This window comes from Somniosus microcephalus, chromosome 6 (genome assembly GCF_052327205.1).
Source record: "Somniosus microcephalus isolate GS21.2 chromosome 6, FLI_Smic_1.0, whole genome shotgun sequence".
Taxonomy (NCBI): Eukaryota; Metazoa; Chordata; class Chondrichthyes; order Squaliformes; family Somniosidae; genus Somniosus; species Somniosus microcephalus.
In genome coordinates, this window is record NC_140992.1 from 43,588,531 (window position 1) to 43,616,080 (window position 27,550).

Genomic DNA, 27,550 nt, shown 5'->3' on the forward strand with positions numbered 1-27,550 from the left:
AGTGTAGCACAGCCCAGTGGCATCAAATGTCTATTTGAGCTATTCTTCCAATATCCTGGCCATGTGCCTGTTTTGTAGGCAAGGCAAATCTATTTTCAATATTTATGTCCTGTGCCAGAGGTTGTAGCCTTTTTTCCATTATTAGAAGAGGCTGGTGCTCAACTCCTGGCTGCAATTCTCATCCACACTCTTTATCTGTGGTCACATGGTGCACAGAGGGGAAAGTAGATTAGATCAGAGGACCTTCTTGTGTATCTGTTCCTAAGTTTGGAAAAAAACTGCATCCACTGGTCCAGATGTGGGGGGCATGTCCCCAACTGCCTGCTGCTATTTTGAGCCCTGCTGCAAGCCTGGTGACCTTGGAGTGAGTTCATGCAGTGTCCACCACTTCGATCAAAGTCCTCTACAACCAGTGGGTACTGCTTTATTGATGACAAGAACCAGGTTATCATTCAACACTACACCCATTCACATTCTTAATTTACATAGAATTACATAGAATATACACCACGGAAACAGGCCATTCGGCCTAACTAGTCTGTACTGGTGTTTATAAGAAGAACTCCACTGAAGTCTCCTCTCATACCACCTACCTCATCTCAGCACATCTTTCTATTCCCTTTTCTCTCATGTACTTGTCTAGTTGCCTTTTGAAAGTATCTAAGCTATGTGCCTCAACCAATAGTTCCTGGGTTGCTCGTTATATACTAATGGTGCCCTCCTTCCGGGGAGAAATGTAGTTGGCATTGTCCTGGTGGTGTTGGGCTCACACCCAGTGCCAGTCTATCGGTCAGATTCAAAATCGAGTCATTGCAGTTTACACAAGTGCCTTTTTCTCCCGCAACACTGTCGGACTTTGCGTGTGTGAGAGAAGTGAATGAAGGCGGCAGGGGGGCGCTATTTCTCACTGATTGTGACATCACAAAGAGTAGCGGCACCGCCCCTTCATGTGTTGGCGTGTCTGATTGGTCAATGCCTGGCAAGCTGGCATTCGAAGAGGCGGGGCTCAGCAGCTTTTGCCCGAGGATCTGAGAGTGAGAGGATGGAAGAGGGCAGAGAAGACTTGGACCCAGACTGGACCGAGAGGGAGTTCCAGCAACTGGTCAATGCCATTGGAGGCAAAGAGAGCATCTTCCTGATCGGGGAGGTGTGCGAGAGCCGGGACCTGATGTTTCAGTTCGTTAATAACATGTTTCCACGTTCTGGGAAAGTTTGCAGCAAGTTTTCGGACACGGGGAGCAATCAGCAAACAACGGAGCCGCAATGCAAGGACTCTGAGCCCGACAACGAGCGGGACTTGGAGAGCTTGTTGGATTCTTCTACCAAGGTGGCCCACATGGTGAACGGGAGCAAGGAGCAGAGGCGGATCAAAGCCCGGCTAATTCTCTTCCTCTTCCACCAAGATTTCATCTGTAACCGGCAGAACGATCTCGTGATCCGGGAGCTCCTGAAGGACGTTCGGCAAAGGTCCAACTCCTGGGAGGACCTGCCCGCTCTCATCGGGGTGGTCCACGCTGACACTGTTAGCGGGGAGCTGAGCGTCGCCGTCCGCCTCATCGAGTATTACCTGCGGACAGTCTTTCACCGGCACCCCGGTGAGTGCGTGCAGGCACTTCCCTTCATATCCAACCAGCCGGACTCTATGACAGAGCTGAAAAAGACCACCTGTGTTGTCCTCCGAGCTGTTTCGAGCGTCACAGCAGGTACCTAGCAGGACTCCGGGCTAATTAATGACATTATAGGATTCGGCCTACATATTTGTATGGAATTGTAATTTCTTTTTTTTGGTGTAAATTTGTTTCTTCCCCCCCCCCCGCCCGCCCCCCCCCCCCAATCCCATCCCATCCCCATTTACCCTCATTGAATGTAATTTGTCATCAATGAGTTTATTGTCGTTGTGCCAGGAGGCAAGAAGCTAAAGACTTTCCTATAATTGTCCGATTATCCCAAAAAGGGCACTTGCACGTCCAATAGGAAGCAGCAACATAAATCTGGTGCCACTGTTCCCAAACAATTGCTGCCCTTTTCTGAGATTCATGTCCCTGGCACACACTCTCTCTCTCTCTCTCTCTAATAAAGAGTGGGTCAGATTTTGCTGTGATGGGTGAATAAACGGTGCCAGCTGTTCATTAGACTTTACTTGCCCATAGGTTTTCCATGGGGCTTTGCACGGTAAGTTGCTGTCAGTGGGACATCCAAACAGCGCAGTGCCCTCTAGAGCATCTGGGACCTGTGTGAACAGGGCAAGTAACTGCATCGATACAATCAGATTGAAGAATCGTTAATGAGCAGCGCAGAGTCTGAACTAGGAAGGGTAAATTAGAATAGTGAATTCAATGTCAAATCACTTGCAGAAAGCAAAATAGAGGGAAAGAAAGAGCGATAAGAGAAAGAAAAAGGTTTAAAGATTTAAAAAAAAATCTCCAACAATAATTGAAATCTAAAGGAATGACACTCCACGCTTGTTAATTTTAATTTTCAGTGCCAGAGAGGTGATTTGATAGTAATTAAGACTTACCATGCTGTTAAAAAGGTACTTAGACTGAAATGACTTGACTTAATTTTTTGTGGCGTGTTCAGTCCGTATCTATGACGTCAGTAAAGGAACTTCACACCGTTCAATACATTTGAATGTGAAGCCAGGCGACGAGATGCTGTTTTCACACAGCTCATGGAGGAGCGGAGCAACTCGGCATTTATGCGCAAATTGGACAGCAACTTCTGGATTTTTGCGTTTCACTGTGCATGTGTGCTCACCGGAAATTGCTGTCCGATTGGGCATTAAATAACTGAGCGCTGTTCACATCACCATTATTTTCACAGCAAAATCTGGCCCAGTATCTTTGCATGTAAAAAGAATTTTGTTTTCTGGGCTAACATAACATATTGCTTAAGACAGAAAGCAAAATAAATAGCACAGTACCATTACTACTGAATAAACTTGAACATAGAAGAACATTTGATGACTCACATGTGCCTCGGTGAGTAGTTTGAGCCTGTATGCGACTAGTGGGTTAGGATCTCAGCACCCAGTTGGAGTTGGGATCCCTGTCCCCAGATAGGGTTGGGATCTCTGCACCCTCCATATAGGTGTGATCGGCAGAGGAACACCGAAAGATAGACCAGGGACATGTAGGATCAGTAAGGTAAGATAAAAATATAGAAAGGAAGGAGACTGACACACACAAGTGAAGGAACAACACTTCGCCCCCCACCCCATACTGACCCGTATCCATTATCATTCGTTTACTTGTCTATCCCCCACTTCCTTCACCCCACCATTGGCGGCCGTGCCTTCAGCTGTCTCGGTCCTAAGCTCTGGAATTCCCTCCTTCAACTTCTCCGTCTCTCCACCTCACTCTCTCTTCCTGTAAGAACGTCCTTAAAACCTACCTCTTGGGTCACCTGTCCTAAAGTCGTCGTCTTTGGCTTGGTGTCAATTTTTGTTTGATGTACGCTTCTGTGAAGTATCTTTGGATGCTTTACTATGTTAACGGTGCTATATAAATGCAAGTTGTTGTAGTTAGACGAGCTTGCAAGGCTTACTATTTATTTTGGTGGATTTGATTGTAAAAAGTTTTGCAAACTAATGCTTTTGCTTTATTGTTAAAGAAAATGCATCATGTGAGCAAACCATAAAGAAACACAGACTTTGCACTTGAGCTTCAGGATCTTATTGCAACAGAATTAGTTGTGCACACACTGACTCACTACAGTGACCAGACAAAATATCCACAGAACCACAAACATTGGAATTTTAAAAAAAAAAGAAAAGAAAGACTTGCATTTATATAGCACGGTGGCATAGTGGTTAGCACTGTTGCCTCACAGCGCCAGGGACCCGGGTTCGAATCCGGCCTCGGGCGACTGTCTGTGTGGAGTTTGCACATTCTCCCCGTGTTTGCGTGGGTTTCCTCCGGGTGCTCCGGTTTCCTCCCACAGTCCAAAGATGTGTGAGTTAGGTTGATTGGCTATGATAAATTGACCCTTAGTGTTAGGGGGATTAAATACGTGGGGTTACGGGGATAGGGTGGGATATGTGTTGGTGTAGGGGTTACGGGGATCGGGTGGGATATGTGTCGGTGCAGGCTCGATGGGCCGAAATGGCCTCTATCTGCACTTGTGTGATTCTGTGATATAGCGCCTTTCATGACCACCGGACGTCTCAAAGCGTTTTACAGCCAATGAAGTACTTTTGAAGTGTAGTCACTGTTGTAATGTGGGAAACACGGCAGCCAATTTGTGCACAGCAAGGTCCCACAAACAGCAATGTGATAATGACCAGATAATCTGTTTTTGTTATGTTGGTTGAGGGATAAAGATTGGCCAGGACACCGAGGATAACTCCCCTGCTCTTCGAAATAATGCCATGGGATCTTTTACATCCATCCGAGAGAGCAGACGGGGTCTCAGTTTAACGTCTCATCCAAAAGACGGCACCTCCAACAGTGCAGCACCCTCAGTACTGCACTGCAGTGTCAGCCTAGCTTTATATGCTTAAGTCCCGGGAGTAAGACTTGAACCCAGAACCTTCTGCCTCAGGCGAGTGTGCTACCAACTGAGCCACAGCTGACACTGTAAATAGAAGGACGTAAACCTTTGGGAAATGTTGATCAGAAATGAAGTGCATGAATTAAGTGTATAATCAACTAGATTATCAACATATTTCAACCACCCTTTGAGAGCTATTTCTGATCAAACATCAAACCCCAAACGAGTGTTTGAATTTCACCTCCCTACCAAGCAATGTTGCCCTGACAAACTGAGTGGGGGAGGCCAGTGAGCAGGACTGCCATGGCTCAGCTCTTCCCATAGTGCCCAGGTCCTCACTGTGTGGACCTCTGCTATGTGGATCATCTGTTTGTCGATCTCTATGCTTCAATATAGGTTCTGGCCAATCTCTGCGATGATAATACATGTAATCGCCCTCAATGGGGCGCCCGGCACTCAGCTTGAACTCTAGACCATCTCATCCTCCATGTGTCCTCCCTGATTCTCCATGTGTCCTCCCTGATAACCTCAGCGTGGCCCCAGTTTGGAACCTCTGCACTAGCAGAATGAAGGGGACATTAGAAGAATTTATTTTCACACAAAGGGTTATGAGAATATCCCCCTAATTCTGGTTTGCTAATAATCATTAACTATTTGCCCATTCAAAATCTTTCATACTTTTTATAACCTCTATTAAATCTCCTTTGGCAAAATGGACGTTTTCAGGTTAATTTTTTTTAAAGAGTTGTAATTCATGTAATGCTAGAATCAGACTGCAACGGCTTAACTCCCTAGGCTACGTACAGTATTCCTCTTAACAGAAAGGCATCACTTTGAACTAGTTTGTTTGCTTAAAATATGTTCCTCAAAGTGCAAGTTCAATTTGGCCCACATAGTAGTAATATTGGAGTGTTAATTAGCTAATCATCCCGGGGATTATTATTTATCAGCCCAAAAAATCGTGTGGCGTTATTGGAGATGGAAACAAAAACCGAAATTGCTGGGAACATTCACCAGGTCGGGCAACATCTGTGGAGAGAACAGAAGTTAATGTTTCAGGTATGGAACCTACTCCAGTATCAGAGATACGATAGCAAAATACTGCAGATGTTGGAAATCCAAAATAACAACAGAAAATGCTGGAAAAACTCAGCAGGTCAGGCAACATCCGTGGAGAGAAATTTGAGTTGACGTTTCGGGTCAAACCCTTCTTCAAAACTGGAAAGAAAAGAAAATAGATCGAAGGCAGGGCTGCGATCGGACAAAAGAAGTGAAAGAGACAAAAGAAGTAGAAGAGACAATAAAAGGTGTTCTAAGCCAGACGAGATGGTAATAGGCTGAGATTAGGTGTGAAGTGTACTGGCAGGGCAAGAGATCGCTGCCAGGTGGGAGAGTGAAACAAAAGGAAGGAGGGGGAGGGGGGAGGGGGAAAGGAGTGGAAAAATTACAGGTAAAAAACCTCACCCCTGCCCCTCCCTCCCGGAACCACGATAGGGTTCCCCTTGTCCTCACCTTTCACCCCACCAGCCTCCACATTCAATGGATCATCCTCCGGCATTTCCGTTACCTCCAAAGTGATCCCACCACCAAACGTTTCTTCCCCTCCCCCCTCCCCTTTCAGCATTCCGTAGGGACCGCTCCCTCCGAGACACCCTAGTCCACTCCTCTATTACCCCAAACAGCCCTTCCCCTTCGCCTGGCACCTTCCCGTGCAAGCGGAGGAGATGTAACACCTGCCCCTATACCTCCCCCCTTCCCACTGTCTCGGGCCCCAAACACCCCTTCCAGGTGAAACAGCGATTTACTTGTACTTCTCGCAATCTAGTATACTGTATTCGCTGCTCACGATGCGGTCTCCTCTACATTGGGGAGACCAAACGCAGATTGGGTGACCGCTTTGCGGAACACTTCCGTTTAGTCCGTAAGGGTGACCCCGAGCTTCCGGTCGCCTGTCATTTTAATTCACCGCTCCATTCCCACTCGGACCTCACCGTCCTTGGCCTCTTGTATTGTTCCACGGAAGCTCAACGTAAACTCGAGGAACAGCACCTCATCTTCCGATTAGGCACTTTACAGCCTTCCGGACTCAATATCGAGTTCAACAATTTCAGCCCTATTAATTTTTTACCTGTAATTTTTCCACTCCTTCCCCCCACCCCTTTCCTTTTGTTTCACTCTCCCACCTGGCAGCGATCTCTTGCCCTGCCAGTACACTTCACACCTAATCTCAGCCTATTACCATCTCGTCTGGCTTAGAACACCTTTTATTGTCTCTTCTACTTCTTTTGTCTCTTTCACTTCTTTTGTCCGATCGCAGCCCTGCCTTCGATCTATTTTCTTTTCTTTCCAGTTTTGAAGAAGGGTTCGACCCGAAACGTCAACTCAAATTTCTCTCCACGGATGTTGCCTGACCTGCTGAGTTTTTCCAGCATTTTCTGTTGTTATTCCAGTATCATAGATGTTGCCTGACCTGCGGAGTGTTTCCAGCATTTTCTTTTTCTTGTTTTAGATTTCTAGCAACTGCAGTATTTTGCTATTTTTCATATTGTTGGAGAGAGATCCCATTGTCCCACAGGAGTACCATTGCAACACCTGGCTGCTGTCTAATTCCATTTAATCTGCACCGCGGGACACACAGCCAGCTGGACTCCTGGAGGTCCCCTGGTTGTGCATCAAGTGATAGGCTCTCATCCTGGGGGTAATGACTTTGATTGACAGCAATTTCTGAATCTTGTGATTGGCTAGAGACCTCTGTGATTTACAGTTCAGCGAGCAGACACTTTGGGCTTGATTTTTTCCAAGCCCCGAGGAGGCGGGCATGGAGGCGGGACAGCACGTGAAATTGGGGGCAGGTGGCAAACCCACCTCCATCCTGCCTCCGTGCCCTTTTGCCAGGAGGAGAGAGGATGAGCAGCTTCGGGTCCCGTCTCCTGGAGGCGGGAAAGGTTTTTAATCCTTTTAACTGCTGTAAACAGGTAGTTAACAGGCAGAAAAAGGGATTAGTGCCATTTTACCTTCACAGGTGAAGGCTTCCCGACCTTGGAGAACCCCGCCGGGGTGGAGGAGGTCTGCGGTGGTCGGAGGCACCTGGAAGTAAGGTGTAGAGGTGAGTGATGGGTGCAAGTGTGGAGTGGTAAGTATGCAAGGTGAGTGATAAGTTTAAAAAAAGTGTTCACTACCTTTTTTTTACTTCTGTAGCCTTTAGCCATGCTGGATCGGGAGAGTGGCCATCCACCTTGCCAATTTCAGGTAATGGCTGATGGACCCTCTGATCCATCGGACATCTGAAATGTACTTTTTTACAATATTTTTTCAGTCCTCACCACAAAAACGAATCAAACTCAAGAGAATGTCAGTGTTTGACAGCTTCACAGAGCTGTCAAACACTGTCATTTCTTCTTTCAAGAAGTCTTGACAGAGAGCACGTCTGACGTTGACGTGATCTGTCAGTGAATTCTTCCCTAATTGGCCTGCTGAGCCTGCTGGGCGGGCTTAACAAGCTCAATCATGGGAAAATCCCTCTGAATGGTCAGGCGAGGATGGAGGCGGGGCATTGACGGGACAAGCAGCAGTCCCGCCTCCAAGTCGCTTTCATTGACAAAATCCAGCCCTATATCTTGCAGAATTAGGATGGCAGTTCTTGGAGGAAAAACACAAAAGGGAAGTCAATGTCTTGTCCACAAGTGTGCGGAGAATGCTAGAGCCTCCTCATAAGTGGGATAGGTATTGAAGTCTTGGAGGGAATTTGGGCTTTGTAGAAAGTTCAAAGTTGTTGAAGTGGCTTCATGTGGCGGCTGTAGTAATGAACATAAGAACATAAGAAATAGGAGCAGGAGTAGGCCAATCGGCCCCTCGAGCCTGCTCCGCCATTCAATAAGATCATGGCTGATCTGATCCTAACTGCCAATCCACTATCACAGAACCATCTCCTGCATCTAACAGAATTAGACACACGAAATAGGAGCAGGATCAGGCTACACGGCCCCTGGGCCCGCTCCGCTAACCACAGGGCCTTGACTGATCCGAACCTAGACTCATGTCCAAATTCCTGCCCGCTCCGCGTAACCCTTAATTCCCTTTACTTCTAGGAAACTGTCTATTTCTGTTTTAAATTTATGTAATGATGTAGCTTCTACAGTTTTTTGGGGCAGCATATTCCATGGACCTACCACCCTCTGAGTGAAGTAGTTCCTCCTCATCTCAGTTTTGAAAGAGCAGCCCCTTATTCTAAGACTATGCCCCCTAGTTCTAGTTTCACCCATCATCGGGAACATCTTCCCTGCATCCACCCGATCCAACCCCTTCACAATCTTATATGATTCAATAAGATCGCCTCTCATTCTTCTGAACTCCAATGAGTAGAGTCCCAATCTACTCAACCTCTCCTCATATGTCCATCCCCTCATCCCCGGGATTAACCGAGTGAACCTTCTTTGTACTGACTCGAGAGCAAGTATGTCCTTTCTTAAGTATGGACACCAAAACTGTACGCAGTATTCCAGGTGCGGTCTCACCAATACCTTGTACAACTGAAGCAGTACCTCCCTATTTTTATATTCTATCCCCCTAGCAATGAAAGCCAACATTCCATTGGCCTTCTTAATCACTTGCTGCACCTGCATACTAACCTTTTGAGTTTCGTGCACCAGGACCCCCAGATCCCTTTGTACTTCAGTACTTTCCAGTTTCTTGCCATTAAGATAATAACTTGCTCTACGATTTTTCCTGCCAAAGTGCATAACCTCACACTTTCCAGTATTGTATTCCATCTGCCAAATCTCTGCCCACTTACTTAGCCTGTCTATGTCCCCTTGCAGGTTTTTTATGTCCTCCTCACTCACTACTTTCCCTCCCATCTTAGTATCATCTGCAAACTTTGATATGTTACACTCGGTCCCCTCCTCCAAATCGTTAATATAGATTGTAAAGAGTTGGGGACCCAGCACTGACTGGGTGAGGGTCACTGTCTAGAGCATTATCTGTGGGCAGCTTTTCACCAGGACCCTAATCCATGCATGTTGGCGCTTCCCATTGTACTTGGTCGACTACTTTTGAGCAGCTTTCAAAATCCTAGCAGGGGCTTACAATTAGATATACTACGGGATTGTTTCCTCTCTACATAACAAGAATGTCAATGGATAAAGCAGGACTAAAAGTGGAACTGTCAAAGATAAGAGGTGCAGCTGTTATTTAGACATGAAAGAGAATTAAGCTTTCCATTGTCCTAGCAAAGAACATGAAGATCTTGAAATCAGTGTTTATAGCACAGAAGATGGTCATTCAGCCCATTGTGCCTGTGTCAGTGCCAGATGTTCAAATGGAATTATGTAATGTAATCCTAATTAGGAATAGCAGTAGGCCATTCAGGCCCTCCAGCCTGTTCCGTTATTCAATGAGATCATGGCTGATCTGTATCCTAACTCCATTTACTCACCTTGGCTCCATATCCCTTAATATCCTTGGCTAGCAAAAATCTATCTCAGATTTAAAATTATTAATTGAGCTAGCATCTACTGCTTTTTGTGAGAGACAGTTCCACACTTCTACCACCCTTTGCGTGACGAAGTGTTTCCTAACCTCTCTTCTGAATGGCCTAACTCTGATTTTAAGGTTATCTCCCCTTGTCCTACACTACCCCACCAGCACAAAGAATCATAGAATGGTTACAGCACAGAAGGAGGCCATTCAGCCCGTCGAACCCGTGCCGGCTCTCTGCAAGGCCATTTCAGCTAGTCCCACCCTTTCCCTGTAACCCTGCTGCAAATTTTTTCCTTCAGGTACTTATCCAATTCCCTTTTGAAAGCCAAGATTGAGTCTGCCTCCACCACCCTTTCAGGCAGTGCATTCCAGATCTTAATCACTCGCTGCATAAAAAGGTTTTTCCTCATGTTGACTTTGGTTCTTTTGCCAATCACCTTGAATCTGTGTCCTCTGGCTCTCAACCCTTCTGCCAATGGGAATAGTTTCTCTCTGTCTACTCTGTCCAGACCCCTCATGATTTTGAACACCTCTATCAAATCTCCTCTCAACCTTCTCTGCTCCAAGGAGAACAACCCCAGCTTCTCCAGTCTATCCACGTAACTGAGGTCCCTCATCCCTGGAATCATTCTTGTAAATCTTTTCTGCATGCTCTCTACCTAAAGTGCGGTGCCCAGAATTGGACACAATACTCCAGTTGAGGCTGAACCAGTGTATTATAAAAGGTTCATCATAACTTCCTTGCTTTTGTAGAGATTAGTGTGCAAAGTTAAAGCACATGAGATTGGGGGTAAGGTACTGACTTGGATAGAGAACTGGTTGGCAGACAGGAAGCAAAGAGTTGGAATAAACGGGTCTTTTTCCGAGTGGCAGGCAGCGACTAGTGGGGTACCGCAGGGATCGGTGCTAGGACCCCAGCTATTCACAATATATATTAATGATCTAGATGAGGGAACTAGATGTAATGGCCCAGAAATTCGGGTCTCCACGGGTGAGTACACACTGGGTACTCACCCGTAGGCCCAATGGAAGTGCTGGTTTTGTGCATGCACTGCGCATGCGTGGGAAACCGGAACTTCCGTTCCCTTAAAGGAAAGGGTTCAGAGGTCGAACGCGTGCGCCGGAGAGGCAGCACGTGCGCATGGAAATTACGTTTTTTTTGCAGCTTTCTCCGGGAGGGTGTCTCCAGGAGTTACACATGTAAAAAGCAGGCGCAAGGCCTGCTTTTAACAAGGTAAGTGGTGAATTAATTAAAATTAAAACTTTTTTTTTTTCCCACAGGTTTATTATTTTTAAATACTTTAAAGAAAGGTAAGTTTATTTTTAGCCCCGTTAGAAAATGTAATTAATTTTCAAATTTAAATTAGTTTAAAATAGTTATTTTCTGTAATTTATAGTTATTTTAAAAATGTGATTTAAAAAAAAAAAAATTATTTGAAGTTTTAGTGATGTTTTGGGGCTTATACTGTAGTATTTATAGTTTTGACAGCTCTTCCTGTCAATTTTATGAATGGGCATTTCCCTGCTACCACTGGCTCTCCATGGCCCATGTGATCCCGGGGACGCATCAAACTAACTGCGCCCCTGGGATAAGCAAGCACTGCGCACCGGCAGTTGGAGGAGGCCCAGGATCGGAATCCCACGCGGGCCCACAGCTCAACAGCCGGCGCGCTAGGTAAGTGCAGGTTGGAGGCATGCACCCGCGGGAAGCCTCTGACCCGAATTTCTGGGCCAATATCTCCAAGTTTGCAGACGACACAAAGCTGGGTGGGCATGTGTGCTGTGAGGAGGATGCAGAGAAACTCCAGTATGATGTGGACAGGTTGGGTGATTGGGCAGATGCATGGCAGATGCAGTATAATGTGGATAAATGTGAGATTATCCACTTTGCTGGCAAAAACAGGAAGACAGATTATTATCTGAACGGCAATAGATTGGGAAAAGGGGAAGTGCAACGAGACCTGGGTGTCCTTGTGCACCAGTCGCTGAACGTATGCATGCAGGTGCAGCAGGCGGTTAAGAAGGCAAATGGTATGTTGGCCTTCATAGCGAGAGGATTCGAGTACAGGAGCAAGGATGTCTTGCTGCAGTTGTACAGGGCCTTGGTGAGACCACATCTTGAGTATTGTGTGCAGTTTTGGTCGCCTTATCTGAGGAAGGATGTTCTTGCCATGGAGGGAATGCAGCAAAGATTCACCAGACTGATACCTGGGATGGCAGGAATGACATATGAAGAGAGATTGGGTCGATTGGGCTTATATTCACTAGAGTTTAGGAGAATGAGAGGGGATCTCATTGAAATTTATAAAATTCTAACAGGATTATACAGACTAGATGCAGGAAGGATGTTCCAGATGGCGGGAGAGTCCAGAACCAGGAGTCACAGGCTAAGGATAAGGGGTAAGCCATTTAGGACTGAGATGAGGAGGAATTTCTTCACCCAGAGAGTGGTGAACCTGTGGAATTCTCTACCACAGAAAGCAGTTGAGGCCAATTCATTAAATATATTCAAGAAGGAGTTAGATATATTTCTTTAAGGCTAAAGGAATATGGGGAGAAAGCAGGGACAGGGTACTGAATTTGGATGATCAGCTATGATCTCATTAAATGGCGGAGCTGGCTCGGGGGTCCGAATGGCCTACTCCTGCTCCTATCTTCTATGTACTCTATGCCTCTATGATGCCCAGGATCCCGTATGCTTTTTTAACCAATTTCTCAACCTGCCCTGCCACCTTCAACGATTTGTGCACACATACTCTGTTCATGCACACCCTTTAGGATTGTACCCTTTAGTTTATATTGCCTCTCCTCGTTCTTCCTACCAAAATCTATCACTTCGCACTTTTCTGCATTAAATTTCTTCTGCCACGTGTCTGCCCATTTCACCAGCCTGTTTATGTCTTCTTGAAGTCTATCACTATCCTCCTCACTGTTCAATATACTTCCAAGTTTTGTGTCATCTGCAGATTTTGAAATTGTGCCCTGTACTCAAAATTCAAGTCATTAATATATATCAAGAAAAGCAGTGACCCTAGTACTGACCCCTGGGGAGTACCTTCCTCCAGTCCGAAAAACAACCGTTCACCACTACTCTCTGTTTCCTGTCACTTAGCCAATTTTGTATCCATGCTGCCACTGTCCCTTTTATTCCATGGGTTTCAACTTTGCTGGTAAGCCTATTATGTGGCACTTTATCAAACGCTTTTTGGAAGTCCAAATACACCACATCAACCGCATTGCCCTCATCAACCCTCTCTGTTACCTCATCAAAAAACTCAATCAAGTTAGTTAAACACGATTTACCTTTAACAAATTCATGCTGGCTTTCCTTAATTAATCCACACTTGTCCAACTGACTGTTAATATTGTCCCTGATTATCATTTCCAAAAGCTTCCCCACTACCGAGGTTAAACTGACTGGCCTGCAGTTGCTGGGTTTATCCTTGCACCCTTTTTTGAACAAGGGTGTAACATTTGCAATTCTCCAGTCCTCTGCCACCACCCCCGTATCTAAAGAGGATTGGAAGATTATGGCGAGTACCTCTGCAATTTCCTCCTTAACCTCCCTCAGCATCCTAGGATGCATCCCATTCGGTCCTGGTGATGTATCAACTTTAAGTTCTGCCAGCCTTTCTAGTATCCCCTTTTATCTATTTTTATCTCATCCAGTATCTCCACTACCTCCTCTTTCACTGACTCTGGCAGCATCTTCTTCCTTGGTGAAGACAGATGCAAAGTACTTATTTAGTACCTCAGCCACGGCCTCTGCCTCCCTGCGTAGGTCTCCTTTTTAGTCCCTAATCGGCCCCACCCCTCCTCTTACTACCTGTTTATTATTTATATGCCTATAGAAGACTTTTGAATTCCCTTTTTGTTGGCTGCCAATCTATTCTCATACTCTCTCTTTGCCCCTCTTATTTTCTTTTTCACTTCTTCTGTAAACTTTCTATATTCAGCCTGATTCTCACTTGTATTCTCTGATGTGCCTCAATAATTCCGAGACTCGAAGTTAGCAGAACAAAACAAGGCTTTTATTAACTTAGAACGTAACACGTAAGAGAGAGAGATGTCTTCCTTCTGGAGACTGAGGCCAGACTGAGTTAGCTTACAAACGGGGCCAGGTATGGGCGGAGCCCTACACACAGCACATTCCAGTATACAATACAGCACGTTCCAGTACACAATACAATGAGGTCTGGGGGAAGGGAAATGACACTGAAACCGATCTCAGTCACAGGCAGTGATGAATGGAAATATTTCATCACATTCACCCCTTCTATAGATTTAGTCTGTTCGGGGGTTTGATAGTCCTCTGCGACCGACGTGGCTGTTGCGGTGCCGCGGGTGTCGGCTGGGTGTCCCCGGTAGCCTCCTGGGTCTCTGCCAGGGGTGCCGCCAGGGTTGTTGAAGGGGTAGTTGGTGGGGGTGCCGTTGGTCGGTGTTCTTCCGGGGGTGATGAAAGAGTAGTGGGTGGGTAAGAGTTGCTGTGATCGTCGTTGCCGCTATTGCCGTGGTTGTTGTCGATGCCGGCTGGGGCGACGTCTTTTATGGACACGGTGTCCTCCCTTCCGTCGGCGTGCCGGACATATGCGTATTGGGGGTTGGCGTGGAGTAGGTGTACTGGCTCCACGAGAGGGTCCGTCTTGTGGCCCCTCACATGCCTTCGCACGAGTACCGGACCTGGGGTGGAGAGCCATGACGGCATGGATACGCCTGAGGTGGATTTCCGGGGAAAGACAAACATTCGTTCATGAGGCGTGGTATTAGTGGCCGTACACAATAGCGACCGTATCGAATGGAGCACATCCGAGAGGACTTCCTGCCAGCGGGAGATAGGGAGGCCCTTGGTCCTTAGAGCTAGAGTGACTGCTTTCCATACTGTCCCGTTCTCTCGCTCCACTTGGCCGTTACCCCGGGGGTTGTAGCTGGTGGTACGGCTCGTGGCGATCCCCCTGGACAGCATGTACTGGCGTAGCTCTTCACTCATGAAGGACGCCCCCCTATCCGTATGGATGTAGCTCGGCATACCGAACAGGCAGAACAGGCTGTTGAGGCATTTAATGACCGTGGCGCTGGTCATGTCTGGGCAGGGGAAGGCGAATGGGAACCGGGAGTATTCGTCCACAATGTTCAGGAAGTAAACATTGCGGTCGACGGACGGGAGGGGGCCCTTGAAATCTAAGCTGAGCCGTTCAAAGGGCCGTGTAGCTTTGATTAAGTGGGCTCTATCTGGGCGGTAGAACCGAGGCTTGCACTCAGCGCAAGTGCGGCAGTTCCTGGTCAGGGACCGAACTTCCTCAATCGAGTAGGGTAAGTTACGGGACTTTATGAAGTGGAACAGCCGTGTGACCCCTGGGTGGCAGAGGTCGTTGTGGAGGGTCTGTAGCCGATCCCCGGTGGCGCTGGCACACATCCCTCGTGAGAGGGCGTCAGGGGATTCGTTAAGGGCCCCTGGCCGGTAAATGATGTCGTACTCGAAGGTGGAGCGCTCGATCTGCCACCTAAGAATCTTATTTTTAATCTTCCCCCTCTGTTTATTATTGAACATAAACGCTACCGACTGCTGGTCGGTAAGTAGGGTGAAGCGTTTGCCGGCTAGGTAGTGGCGCCAGTGGCGCACTGCCTCCACGATGGCTTGGGCCTCCTTTTCCACGGAGGAGTGTCTGATCTCGGGCCCTTGGAGGGTCCTCGAGAAGAAAGCTACGGGCCGCCCCGCCTGGTTGAGGGTGGCCGCCAAGGCGAAGTCAGACGCATCACTTTCCACTTGAAATGGAGTGTTCTCATCCACTGCCTGTAGCGTGGCCCGCTCAATATCCTGCTTAATGCTTTTGAAGGCGGCGTGGGCCTCAGCAGAGAGCGGGAAAGAGGATGCCTTCAAGAGGGGGCGGGCTTTGTCGGAGTAGTTGGGGACCCATTGGGAATAATAAGAAAATAACCCCAGGCACCTTTTCAGGGCTTTGGGAGTGTTGGGCAGGGGCAGCTCCCGTAGGGGGCGCAATCGGTCGGGGTCTGGTCCGATTTCCCCATTCTCCACCACGCTGCCTAGTATGCAGAGGCGCGTGGTGTTGTAAACGCACTTGTCCTCGTTGTAGGTGAGGTTGAGTTTTTGTGCGGTTTTCAGGAACCTCTCGAGGTTCGAGTCGTGATCCTGCTGGTTGTGACCGCAGATGGTGACGTTGTCGAGGTAGGGGAAGGTTGCCTGCAAGTGGTGGTCATTGACCATGTGGTCCATCTCCCTCTGGAAGACCGAGACCCCATTCGTCACCCCAAAGGGGACTCTGAGGAATTGGTAGAGGCGTCCGTTCGCCTCGAAGGCGGTGTACGGGCGGTCCTCTGGTCTAATAGGGAGCTGGTGGTACGCTGACTTGAGGTCGATGGTGGAGAACACCCGGTATTGGGCGATTTGGTTCACCATTTCTGATATGCGGGGTAGCGGGTAGGTGTCTAGTAGGGTGTACCTGTTGATCGTTTGACTATAGTCGATCACCATCCGTTTCTTCTCGCTACCCCTTACCACCACCACTTGGGCGCGCCACGGGCTATTGCTGCGTTCAATAATGCGCTCTTTCAGGAGCCTGTCTACCTCGGTCGCGATAAACCGCCTGTCCTCCCAGCTGTACCTCCTGCTTTTGGTCGCTATTGGCCGGCAGTTAGGGGTAAGGTTCGCGAATAGCGAAGGCGGCTTTACCTTCAGGGTAGCCAGACCGCACACTGTGAGGGGCGGCTGGGACCCACCGTACTTGAGCGTGATGCTTTGGTGGTTGCACTGGAAATCCAGGCCCAAGATCACGCTCGCACATAGGTTCTTCATGATTAATACTTTAAAATTATCATATACAGTTCCGTTAACGCACAATTGTACCGTGCAGTAACCCAGAATGGTCGATGTCTGGGTTTTGTCAGCCATAGAGATGGTACCCTGAGTAGGGACCACCTTTAGGGAGAGTTGTTGTGCCAGTTCTGGGTGGATAAAGCTCTCCGTGCTTCCACTGTCAATTAAGCATTTAACCCGGCACCCGTTTACCTCGATGTCCACCATTGATCTGGATAGCGGGTGCGGCCTGGTCTGGTCCACTGTGACCGATGCCACTGTAGGGCCCTGATCGATACAAGATGGCGTCCACGCTGTCTGCTCACAAGATGGCGGACCCCACGAGGTCGGGCAAGATGGCGTCCAAGATGGCCGCTCCCACGGCGCACACGCGGCGGTGGCGGGTTTTCCGGCGGTTGGTTTTCCGGCGGGGTTCCCTCTGCACACCTTCCCGAAGTGCCCCTTCTTACCGCACTTAAAGCAGGTGGTGCCTTTCGCCGGGCACAGGTTTCTGGTGTGCTTTGGCTGCCCGCAGAAGTAGCAGTTGGGGCCCAGTCGGTGTCGGGCTGTCGGGCGGGGAAGATGCCTTCCAAGATGGCGGCGCCCTCGGTGCACACGTGGCGGCGTGGACGGCGCGGGCTGAAGAGTAGGCGTCCGAGTTTCTCTGGGCCACATCCAGGGATCGCACGGTGTCCGCAGCCTGTTTCAGGTCCAACCCTGTTTTTTCCAGCAGTCTTTGCCGGATGTAAGTGGAGCTGAGGCCTGTGATGAAGGCATCGCGAACAAGCTCGTCAGTGTACACTGCGGCTTTTACATCTCGGCACTTGCAGTCTTTGCCAAGCATTTTCAGGGTGCTTAGGAACTCCTCCACCGATTCCCCAGGTCGCTGTGCGTGGGTGGCGAGCAGGTGCCTAGCATACACCTCATTCGTAGGCTGCTGGTAATGCGCCTTTAAGATGTCGCAGGCGGCCAGGTACGTCTCGGCGTCTTGGATGAGGGGGTAAACCCGGTGGCTTACCCAATTCCGCAGAATTCCGAGTCTCATCCTCGCAGCGTCCGTAGCGTCTTTGACGGCTGCGGAATTGTCCAGGAAGAATTCCATACACTCAAACCAGTGTCCGAAGCGTGCTGATGCGTCCGGAGCATGTTGATCCAAATCCAAACGTTCGGGTTTCAGGAGTTGATCCATAGTGTTGAAAAATAAGTTAATAAAATTGATGTGCCTCAATAATTCTGAGACTCGAAGTTAGCAGAACAAAACAAGGCTTTTATTAACTTAGAACGTAACACGTAAGAGAGAGAGATGTCTTCCTTCTGGAGACTGAGGCCAGACTGAGTTAGCTTACAAACGGGGCCAGGTATGGGCGGAGCCCTACACACAGCACATTCCAGTATACAATACAGCACATTCCAGTACACAATACAATGAGGTCTGGGGGAAGGGAAATGACACTGAAACCGATCTCAGTCACAGGCAGTGATGAATGGAAATATTTCATCACATTCTCAACCTGACATCTGTCATACGCACTCTTTCTGCTTCGTCTTCCTCTCTCTCTCTTTTGTCATCCAGGGAACTCTGGCTTTAGTCATAGAGTCATAGAGTTTTACAGCACAGAAAGAGGCCCTTCGGCCCATCGTGTCTGCGCCGCCCATCCCTCCCTGTCCAGTCTAATCCCATTTTCCAGCATTTGGTCCATAGCCTTGTATGCAATGGCATTTCAAGTGCTCATCCAAATGCTTCTTGAATGTTGTGAGGGTTCCTGCCTCTACCACCCTTTCAGGCAGTGAGTTCCAGCTTCCAACCACCCTCTGGGTGAAAAAGTTCCTCCTCAAATCCCCCCCTAAATCTCCTGCCCCTTACCCTGAATCTGTGCCCCCTTGTTATTGACCCCCCTACTAAGGGGAAAAGTTCCTCTTTATCTACCCTATCTATGCCCCTCATCATTTTGTACACCTCAATCAGGTCCCCCCTCAGCCTCCTTTGCTCCAAGGAAAACAACCCCAGCCTGTTGAGTCTTTCTTCATAGCTGAGGCGCTCCATCCCAGGTAACATCCTGGTGAATCTTCTCTGCACCCTCTCCAAAGCAATCACATCCTTCCTATAGTGAGGCGACCAGAACTGCACACAGTACTCCAGCTGTGGCCTCACCAGCGTTTTGTACAGCTCCATCATAACCTCCCTGCTCTTATATTCTATGCCTCTGCTAATGAAGGCAAGTATCCCATAAGCCTTTTTAACCACCTTATCTACCTGTTCCGCTGCCTTCAGGGATCTATGTACATGTACACCAAGGTCCCTCTGTACTTCCTAGGGTCCTACCACTCATTGTGTATTCCCTTGCCTTATTTGTCCGTCCAAAATGCATCACCTCGCACTTTTCCGGGTTAAATTCCATTTGCCACTTTTCTGCCCATCTGACCAACCCGTTAATATCGTCCTGTAGCCTGAGGCTTTCCTCCTCGCAATTTACCACCCCACCAATTTTCGTGTCATCCGCAAACTTACTGATCATACCCTTTACATTCTCATCCAAATCATTAATGTAGATCACAAACAGCAAGGGACCCAGCACCGATCCCTGAGGTACCCCACTGGACACAGGCTTCCAGTCACAAAAGCAACCTTCGACCATCACCCTCTGCCTCCTGCCACTCAGCCAGTTTAGGATCCAACGCGCCAAGGCCCCCTGGATCCCATGGGCTCTTACCTTCTTGACCAGTCTCCTATGCGGGACCTTGTCAAAAGCTTTACTGAAGTCCATGTAAACCACATCCACCACATTTCCCTCATCCACACACCTAGTCACCCCCTCGAAAAATTCAATCAGATTGGTCAGACATGATTTACCCTTGACAAAGCCATGCTGACTATCCCCGATTAATCCTTGCCTCTCCAAGTGGAGACTAATTTTGTCCCTCAGAATTTTTTCCAATAATTTCCCTACCACAGATGTTAGGCTCATTGGCCTGTAATTCCCTGGTTTATCCCTGCTACCCTTCTTGAATAATGGTACTACGTTAGCTGTTCTCCAGTCCTCTGGTACATCCCCTGTGGCCAGAGAGGTTCTGAAAATTTGTGTCAGAGCCCCTGCAATCTCCTCCTTTGCCTCACACAACAGCCTGGGATACATCTCGTCCGGGCCTGGGGATTTATCCACTTTTTGGCCTGCTAAAACCGCTAGTACCTCCTCCCTCTCGATGCTAATATGTTCAAGTATGTCACAGTCCCCTTGCCCGACTTCTATGTCTACATCGTCCTTCTCCATAGTGAACACAGATGCAAAAAATTCATTTAAAACCCCACCTACTTCATCTGGCTCTACACACAGCTTGCCACTTTGGTCCCTAATGGGCCCTACCCTTTCCCTGGTTATCCTCTTGCCCTTAATATACTTATAAAACATCTTAGGATTTTCCTTTATTTTGCTCGCCAGTGTTATTTCATGGCCCCTCCTCGCCCTCCTAATTTCCTTTTTAAGTATGCCCCTGCACCTCTTATACTCCTCTAGGGCTTCCACCGTCTTTTGTCTTTTGTAACTGCCAAAAGCCCCCCTTTTTTTCCTAATGCATTTTTGTATATCCTTTGTCATCCAAGGTTCCCTTTGCTTGTTGGTCCCACCCTTGACCTTTACAGGAACATGTTGGTGTTGTACTCTCTCTATTTCCCTTCTGAAAGCCTCCCACTGTTTTGATGTGGATTTTCCTATAAGTAGCTGCCCCCAGTCCACTTTTGCCAGATCCTGTCTTATCTTATTAAAATCGGCCTTCCCCCAATTTAGAACCCTGATTTCCGGGCCGTCTTTGTCTTTTTCCATGACCACCTTAAATCTCACCGAATTGTGGTCACTATCGCCAAAATGCTCTCCTACAGACACTTCCACCACCTGCCCGGCTACATTCCCTAGAATTAGGTCCAGTACCGCCCCCTCTCTTGCCTTACCTTTCCCCCTCATGAGAATGTACCTGGACTGTACCTGAACCATCTCCTCTTTAAAGGCAGTCCATTGTTCGATTACAGTTTTGCCTGCCAATCTTTGATTCCAATTTACCCGGGCCAGATCCATTCTCAACCCACTGAAATTGGCTTTCCTCCAATTAAGTATTTTTACTCTAGATTTCTCCCTGTCCTTTTCCATAGCTAATCTAAACCTTTATGATACTATGATCACTGTTCCGTAAATGTTCCCCTACTGACACTTGCTCCACTTGACCTACCTCATTCCCCAGAACCAGATCCAGCAATGCCTCCTTCCTTGTTGGGCTGGAAACGTACTGATCAAGAAAGTTCTCCTGAACACACTTCAGAAATTCTTCCCCATCTCTGCCCTTTACACTGTTATAATCCCAGTCTATATTAGGATAGTTGAAGTCCCCCATTATCACTGCTCTATAGTTCTTGCACCTCTCTGTAATTTCCCTGCAAATTTGCTCCTCTATATCTTTCCCACTAGTTGCTGGCCTATAGAATACACCTAGTAGTGTAATGGCACCTCTATTATTTCTTAACTCTAACTAAATAGATTCTGTCCTTGACCCCTCCAGGACATCCTCTCTCTTTCCAGTACTGTAACATTCTCCTTAACCAATACGGCCACCCACCTCCTTTCTTTCCTTCCCTATCTTTCCTGAACATCTTATATCCAGCACAAAAAGTTTCTCTCTATCTACCTTATCAATTACTTTCAAAATCCTAAAACCTCAATCACGTCACCCCTTAACCTTCTATATGCCAGGGAATAGAAACCTAGTTTATGTAATCTCTCATAATTTAACCCTTGGAGTCCTGGTAACATTCTGGTGAATCTGCGCTGCACACCTTCCAAGACCAATATTTCTAAGAACTGTGCACAGTACTCCAGATGTGGTCTAACCAGGGCTTTGTATAGCTGTAGCAAAACTTCCTCCCCTTTTATATTCTAGCCCTCTAGATATAAAGGCTAACATTCTATTAGCTTTTTTGGTAATGTTTTAGTGATTTGTGTACATGAACCCCTAAATCTCTTTGGACCTCGACTGTTCCTGGCTACTCACCATTTATAAACTACTCAGATCTATGCATTTTTGGTTCAAAATGAATGATGTTGCACTTAACTGTGTTGAAATCCATCTACCACAGTGTTCTGTCCACTCACTTAATCTATCAATGTCTCTTTGTAAATTTATACTCCCATCTACACTACTTACTATGTCACCATTTTGTGTCATCGGCAAACTTGGATATATGGCTCTCTATTATGTTATCAAAGTCATTAATAAATATATTGCATAATTGAGGCCCCAGCACAGATCCTTGTAGGACACCATGAGTCACTTCCTTCCAATTTGAGTACATACTTATTATCCCTGCTCTAAGACAATCTCCTAATCAGGTCAATAATTTGCCTTCAATTCCATGGCTTTAATCTTAGCTCACAGTCTCCTATGTGGAACCTTATCGAATGCCTTCTGGAAGTCCATATAAACTACATCCATAGACATTCCCCTCCCCGTCTACTATTTTAGTTACTTCCTTAAATTCAATTAGTATCCCTGCCCTTTCCCCATATTGTTTTATATTCTCCCTTTTCAAATACTTACCCAATTGCCATTTAAATTATGTAGATTTTTTGCCTCAATTGCTACTTCAGCATCCCAGCTCAAGGTCCTGTGATTATAGTTCAATAGGAATAGAGGCTGTGTGCAGGAACAGTGGCTTATAACCCTCCCCCTCCCCCACCCCCACCATATCCTTAGCCCAGGTATGACGAGGCTCATTACATTTCTTTGGCTGAGATCAGTTAATCCAGAACACATCAGCAATGTGGGATTTTCTTCAAGACTGGACAAACCAGTTACCACTTGAGCAGCCAGTGGCTGAGTTTAATTGTTCACTGAACTGTGCATAAAAGCAGCATCTTGACTTGTTCTATTTTGCTGTCACCTGAGAAAATGGGATGTGATGTGGTCTGTGGAGCTACTGTGACTGATCTGTTGACTGGTCGATCTGGTTATGATACACCATGTACTTGCATTGATACCAATGTTGTGTTGTATTCATATCGACTATCATTATTTTAAATGCTTATCAGAAAAGTATTTGTTTATATGTCAAATGTTATGGGGTGATTTGATAGAGTTGTTTAAAATTATGAAGTGATGGGATAGAGTGGATAGAAACAAACTGTTGCTGGTGATTTGAAGGGTCTAAAATGAGGTGACATAGATATAAGATTAAATGTAAGAGATTTATGACAGAGGATTGTGAGGCTGTGGAATGCACTACAGAGTTAGTGATTGAAGCAGAGTTCATGTCAACAGTTAAGAATAGGTTAGAAAGGTGGTTAAAGAAAAGGGGGATATGGGAACAAGGTGAGCACATGGTATTAGAACTGTTGCTCATTAGAGGATAAACACCAATGGTGACTGGGCCACATGACCTGTTTTATGTTGTAATTCTATGATATTTAGAGTACCCAATACCAGGCAACTAGGTTTCCATGTCAGGAAAAATATGTGCAGCAATTTTGTCAGCTGTGGGTGGAATTACTGGATTTGTATGCCGAGTGAAGTGCTGTCATTGTATTTTCAATCAATTACCTGAAGGAAACCCAAAAGACAAGGCACATTCTTGATTCTATGGGCTGAATTTTCTGTGGTGGTAGTGGGTGCGACCGGTGGCGGGTCGGGTGGGAAAGTTTATTTTTGACAGCCGGTCGGGAGCCTGCTGTCAACTCGCTCCCACTTGCCTTTCCCAGAGGTATATCTGTCATCCTGCAGCTGACCCAACCTGCAGCGATTGGGGGACCCAATTTAAACAATTACCTTGCTGTCAGACCCTTGAGTGATTTTTAAACTTGCCTTGTAAATTTCACTGGATTCCCACCGGGACCATGCTGCTTGGGAACCACATCTATAAACCTGAGGTGGGCGTTGAGTGGCCATTGCTCCAGCTGATTAGTTGATGGGATGAAATTTACTATAAAAGCTCCCACCTGACAGCTGATCACTTTCCTCATGCAAAAGCTGTTTCTCACTGTATTTGCAACACAGATTTAGCTTTCTGCAGGCTGCAAGTGTTTCAAGCAAAGTCTTCATCCACTGTCACCTCATTGGAAGAACCTCTCTCACCATTGACTGATTGCTTCTGTCAACTCTACTTCACCTACCATTTATTCCATCAGCATGGATACCGTTTATACTCTCTCACCTTGTCTGACCACGATGAGCCCCAGCAGCACCAGGCACACCAGCAGCATTAACAACAACACCACCAATCTTCTCCTCAACCACCTGATGCTGCACAGGACAGAGGGCATCAGTGCAGGGCTGCACTGTGCCAGAGGCGATACCCCCAACACAGGGTATACAGGGCAGAGGATTAGCTTCCTCAACATGACTGAGCAGCAATGCCAAAGGAGGCTCAGGCTATCGCGCCAGGTCGTCAGACATTTGCACATTGCTGGACCAAGACCTGCGACCCAGAGGAGCGGGTGGACATGCTTTACCAGCGGCTGTCAAAGTCACCATTGCCCTCAACTTCTTCGCCTCAGGCTCCTTTCAGGGATCTGTAGCAGACATTTGCGGCATCTCGCAGTCGGCTGCCCACAGATGCATCTCGCAGGTCACCGATGCTCTGTTTGTCAAGACAGTCAATTATATCAACTTTGCCACTGATGAAGCCAGTGTTACTGAGCAGGCGTTCAGCTTTGCTGCTCTGGCTGGCTTCCCACGGGTGCAGGGCATCATTGACTGCACACATGTGGCCATCAGGGCACCCCATCGTAACCCAGGAGTCTTTGTCTACCGCAAGGGCTTCCACTCCCTCAATGTGCAGCTGGTCTGCAACCATAGGAAGATCATCATGCTCCAAATTCCCTGGCAGCTGTCATGACTTTTGTCCTTCGCCAGTCTACCTTCCCTCAGCTGTTCACACCTCCAAGCAGACTTTCCGGCTGGCTGCTTGGAGGCAAGGGCTATCCACTGAAGATGTGGCTCATGACACCCTTGAGGAGGTCAAGCAATGAGGCTGAAGAGAGATATACTGAAAGCTATATCTCCACTAGATGTGTCATAGAGCAGACAATAGGTATGCTCAAAATGCTATTCAGATGCCTGGTCAGATCTGGAGGAGCCCTTCAGTATGCACTAGCCAGGGTATCCAGAACCTTCGTGGTCTGCTGCGCCCTGCACAACATAGCACAGCAGCCAGGATTAGCGCTGCATGAGGAACAAGGCGCAGAGCATACAGCCTCTTCGGAGGAGGAGCAAGAGGAGCATCAGGTGGAAGATGAGGAAGAGCAGGAGCTGGAGGAACCTGCGGTGCAGATGGCACCAGCACGCGAGCACATTGCTGCCCGTGAGGCCGGGGTTGGCCGCCTCATGGCCAAATTTACTTAACTTTGTGTAGTACACCCATATGGTTGCCTCATGTCTCGCCAAGTTGGCAACACCTCACAGCCAGACCATAAAGCATCCCTACAATGACCAATCCATTCCTTTCACAGTCACCACCATTGCTGGAGGTAAAGTTAGGTCTGACCCTTCATTCCAATTAACTAAGCCACTTCCCATTGTGCACATAAATTTATGGTAAACATTAAATTAACTGAAACTTCACAATAATATTGAACAATACACCCAAGTGACTACACTTGTGAATCTACTTGTGTGGAATCTTATTTTTACAGGTGCTTCTATGTGGTGCTACCCCTGTGGCTTCAGCAGAGGTAGAGGCAGCCTCCTCACTTCCCTGCTGCGCCTGCTTAGACAATTTTGGCGGTTGTCCTCTGGGTTTTGGTGCCTGTGGCCCCACAAGTCTGCTCCTCCTGCAACTGTGCAGGGGCAGACTCGGCCATCGCGATCCCAGGAGCCATCTGGGGCTCTGACTGAGGGGTTGGCAAGGGGGGAGAAGTGTGAGTGCTTGGAGAGCAGCCCCCACTTACATGTCCCCTCTCATGGGCCACCCACACTCCCCTGCTAGCAAGGAGCTGGAGAGCACCTTGCTGCACATCAGTGGGGCTCAGGAGGACCCACGTCTACATTGACATCCCTCCTTGAGAGGACATTTATGAGCCTCTGGTATCTATCCTCCATAGACATCTATTTTGCATAGACACCATGTGCTCCTGCGACTGGCGCATTAGCTGCTCCATGTAGGTTGGCCATCTTAACCATGGAAGAGCCTACAGTCACCATTGCCTGCGACATGGTAGTGCTCATGTCTGAGAAGGACGCCTCCATTCTTTGAACACTGGCAGTCATTGCGCTTGCAAATCCTGTCAGAGCCTCCTGCACTTGTTCCTGCAGCTCCAGGATCGCCCTCTTTCTGGATGGCCTCCGAAGCGCAGTGTCTGCATGCAGCTGAGCAGAGCTAGGAGACTCCTGTGGACTTTGACGAGGAGTCTGCACTGCTGTCCCTGTCTCCACCATCTGCTCTTGCTCGCTTGTGATTTGTGAGACACCAGGTGACAACACTCTCGCGTAGGACCCACCGAGGTGTGTGTATCTGCGCTGGTGCTGGGTGCGCTTATGTCTGGTGATGCTGCACTCTCGGAGGCTGAAGGCTCCTCCTGAGGAATCGTCCTCGGCTTCCCCCTGGACAGTGGGAGGGGCTCTTGATGGGCCTGTGGGAGAGTAAAGAGATGAGTTACATATGTCGTGTACATTGGGCACAGATAACATTACGCATTTAATTATCTTTCAGTGGCTGCTGACCAACCCCCATATGAGTGACTGATGTATGCCATGTAGCTGTATGAAAAGTGATTCTGTCACCAGGTTGCTGAGATGTCCCCCTCTCTGTCTTCAATTTCTGGATGCTCAGACACTCTTGAGCGCTCCAATGCAGCCTCCTCTGCAGTGGTCAGGGTTGCGAGTAATGCCGGTCCTCCACCAGTTCTCTCCCTCTCTCTGTTCCTGCAAGGAGGGAAAGAAGAGATGAGTGAGAGTGATGGAATGAGTGTAAGGAATGGATGGGTTACATGTGTAGAAGGTGACTATGATGGAGTGGGGTGGCAATTCCAGGTGGCCTCCTCGTGTGTTGTTAGTTGGTATGATTGCATTAGGATGAGGGTGAGTGTGAGGGGTGGCTAGTGAGATGGGGATGTGATAATGTAGATAGTGAGGGATGGGTGGAGGTGCAAGATATGTTGGTGTGATTAAGGATGTGCAGGGGTAGGGTAGGGAAGGCAGAGTGATGGGGATGTGATGAGAGACACAGCAGGATGAAGGTGAGTGTGGCTTTGCACTCACCTTTCCTGATCTCACAAGATCGTTGAAGCGTTTACGGCATTGCAACCCTGTTGACCTCCTTGGCTATCTGGTGCCAGGCTCCTTTGGTTTGCTGGGGAAGTGGAGGGAGTCATCGGTGAACCTGGGTGCAGCCCGCTGCCTCTGTGCAGTCAGTTCTGACCTGACCTTGTGCACAGCAATGTGGCCACGGTCCATTTAAATATCTCGGCTGAAAATGCGTCATCGATGACGTCACCAGACCTGCTCCATTTAATTGGGCCAGGCAACGTGCTGGGCGGGCTTAACAAGCCCCATTATCGGAAAGTCATTTTGTGGAATGGTATGGAGGTTGCAACGGGGTCGGGACCTGACATGGCGGCTGCCCGTACCGGACCTGCCAAGGTAAGGAAAATTCCGGCCTATGTGCCCATGATGTACACTAGGATTGAGTACTTCCCCTCCAATTAATAGTGTATGGAAACCAATAAAATGAAGGGACAAAGAGTTAACCTTTTGGAACATATGATCTTCAGTAAAGTACTCTGAAACATTAGAAAG

At 47.8% G+C, this 27,550-nt stretch overlaps 1 protein-coding gene across 1 annotated transcript in view; it reads left to right on the forward strand.

Moving 5' to 3' along the window:
* The first annotated feature begins 1,006 nt into the window (after positions 1–1,006).
* Positions 1,007–27,550, forward strand: part of LOC147115655 (uncharacterized protein C2orf72 homolog) — a 46,230-nt gene continuing 19,686 nt past the window's right edge. Inside the window, exon 1 of the mRNA XM_085990100.1 lies at positions 1,007–1,703. Within this exon, the coding sequence (XP_085846226.1) occupies positions 1,043–1,703 (661 nt within the window). The 5' untranslated portion in view covers positions 1,007–1,042. The remainder of the gene's footprint in view (positions 1,704–27,550) is intronic.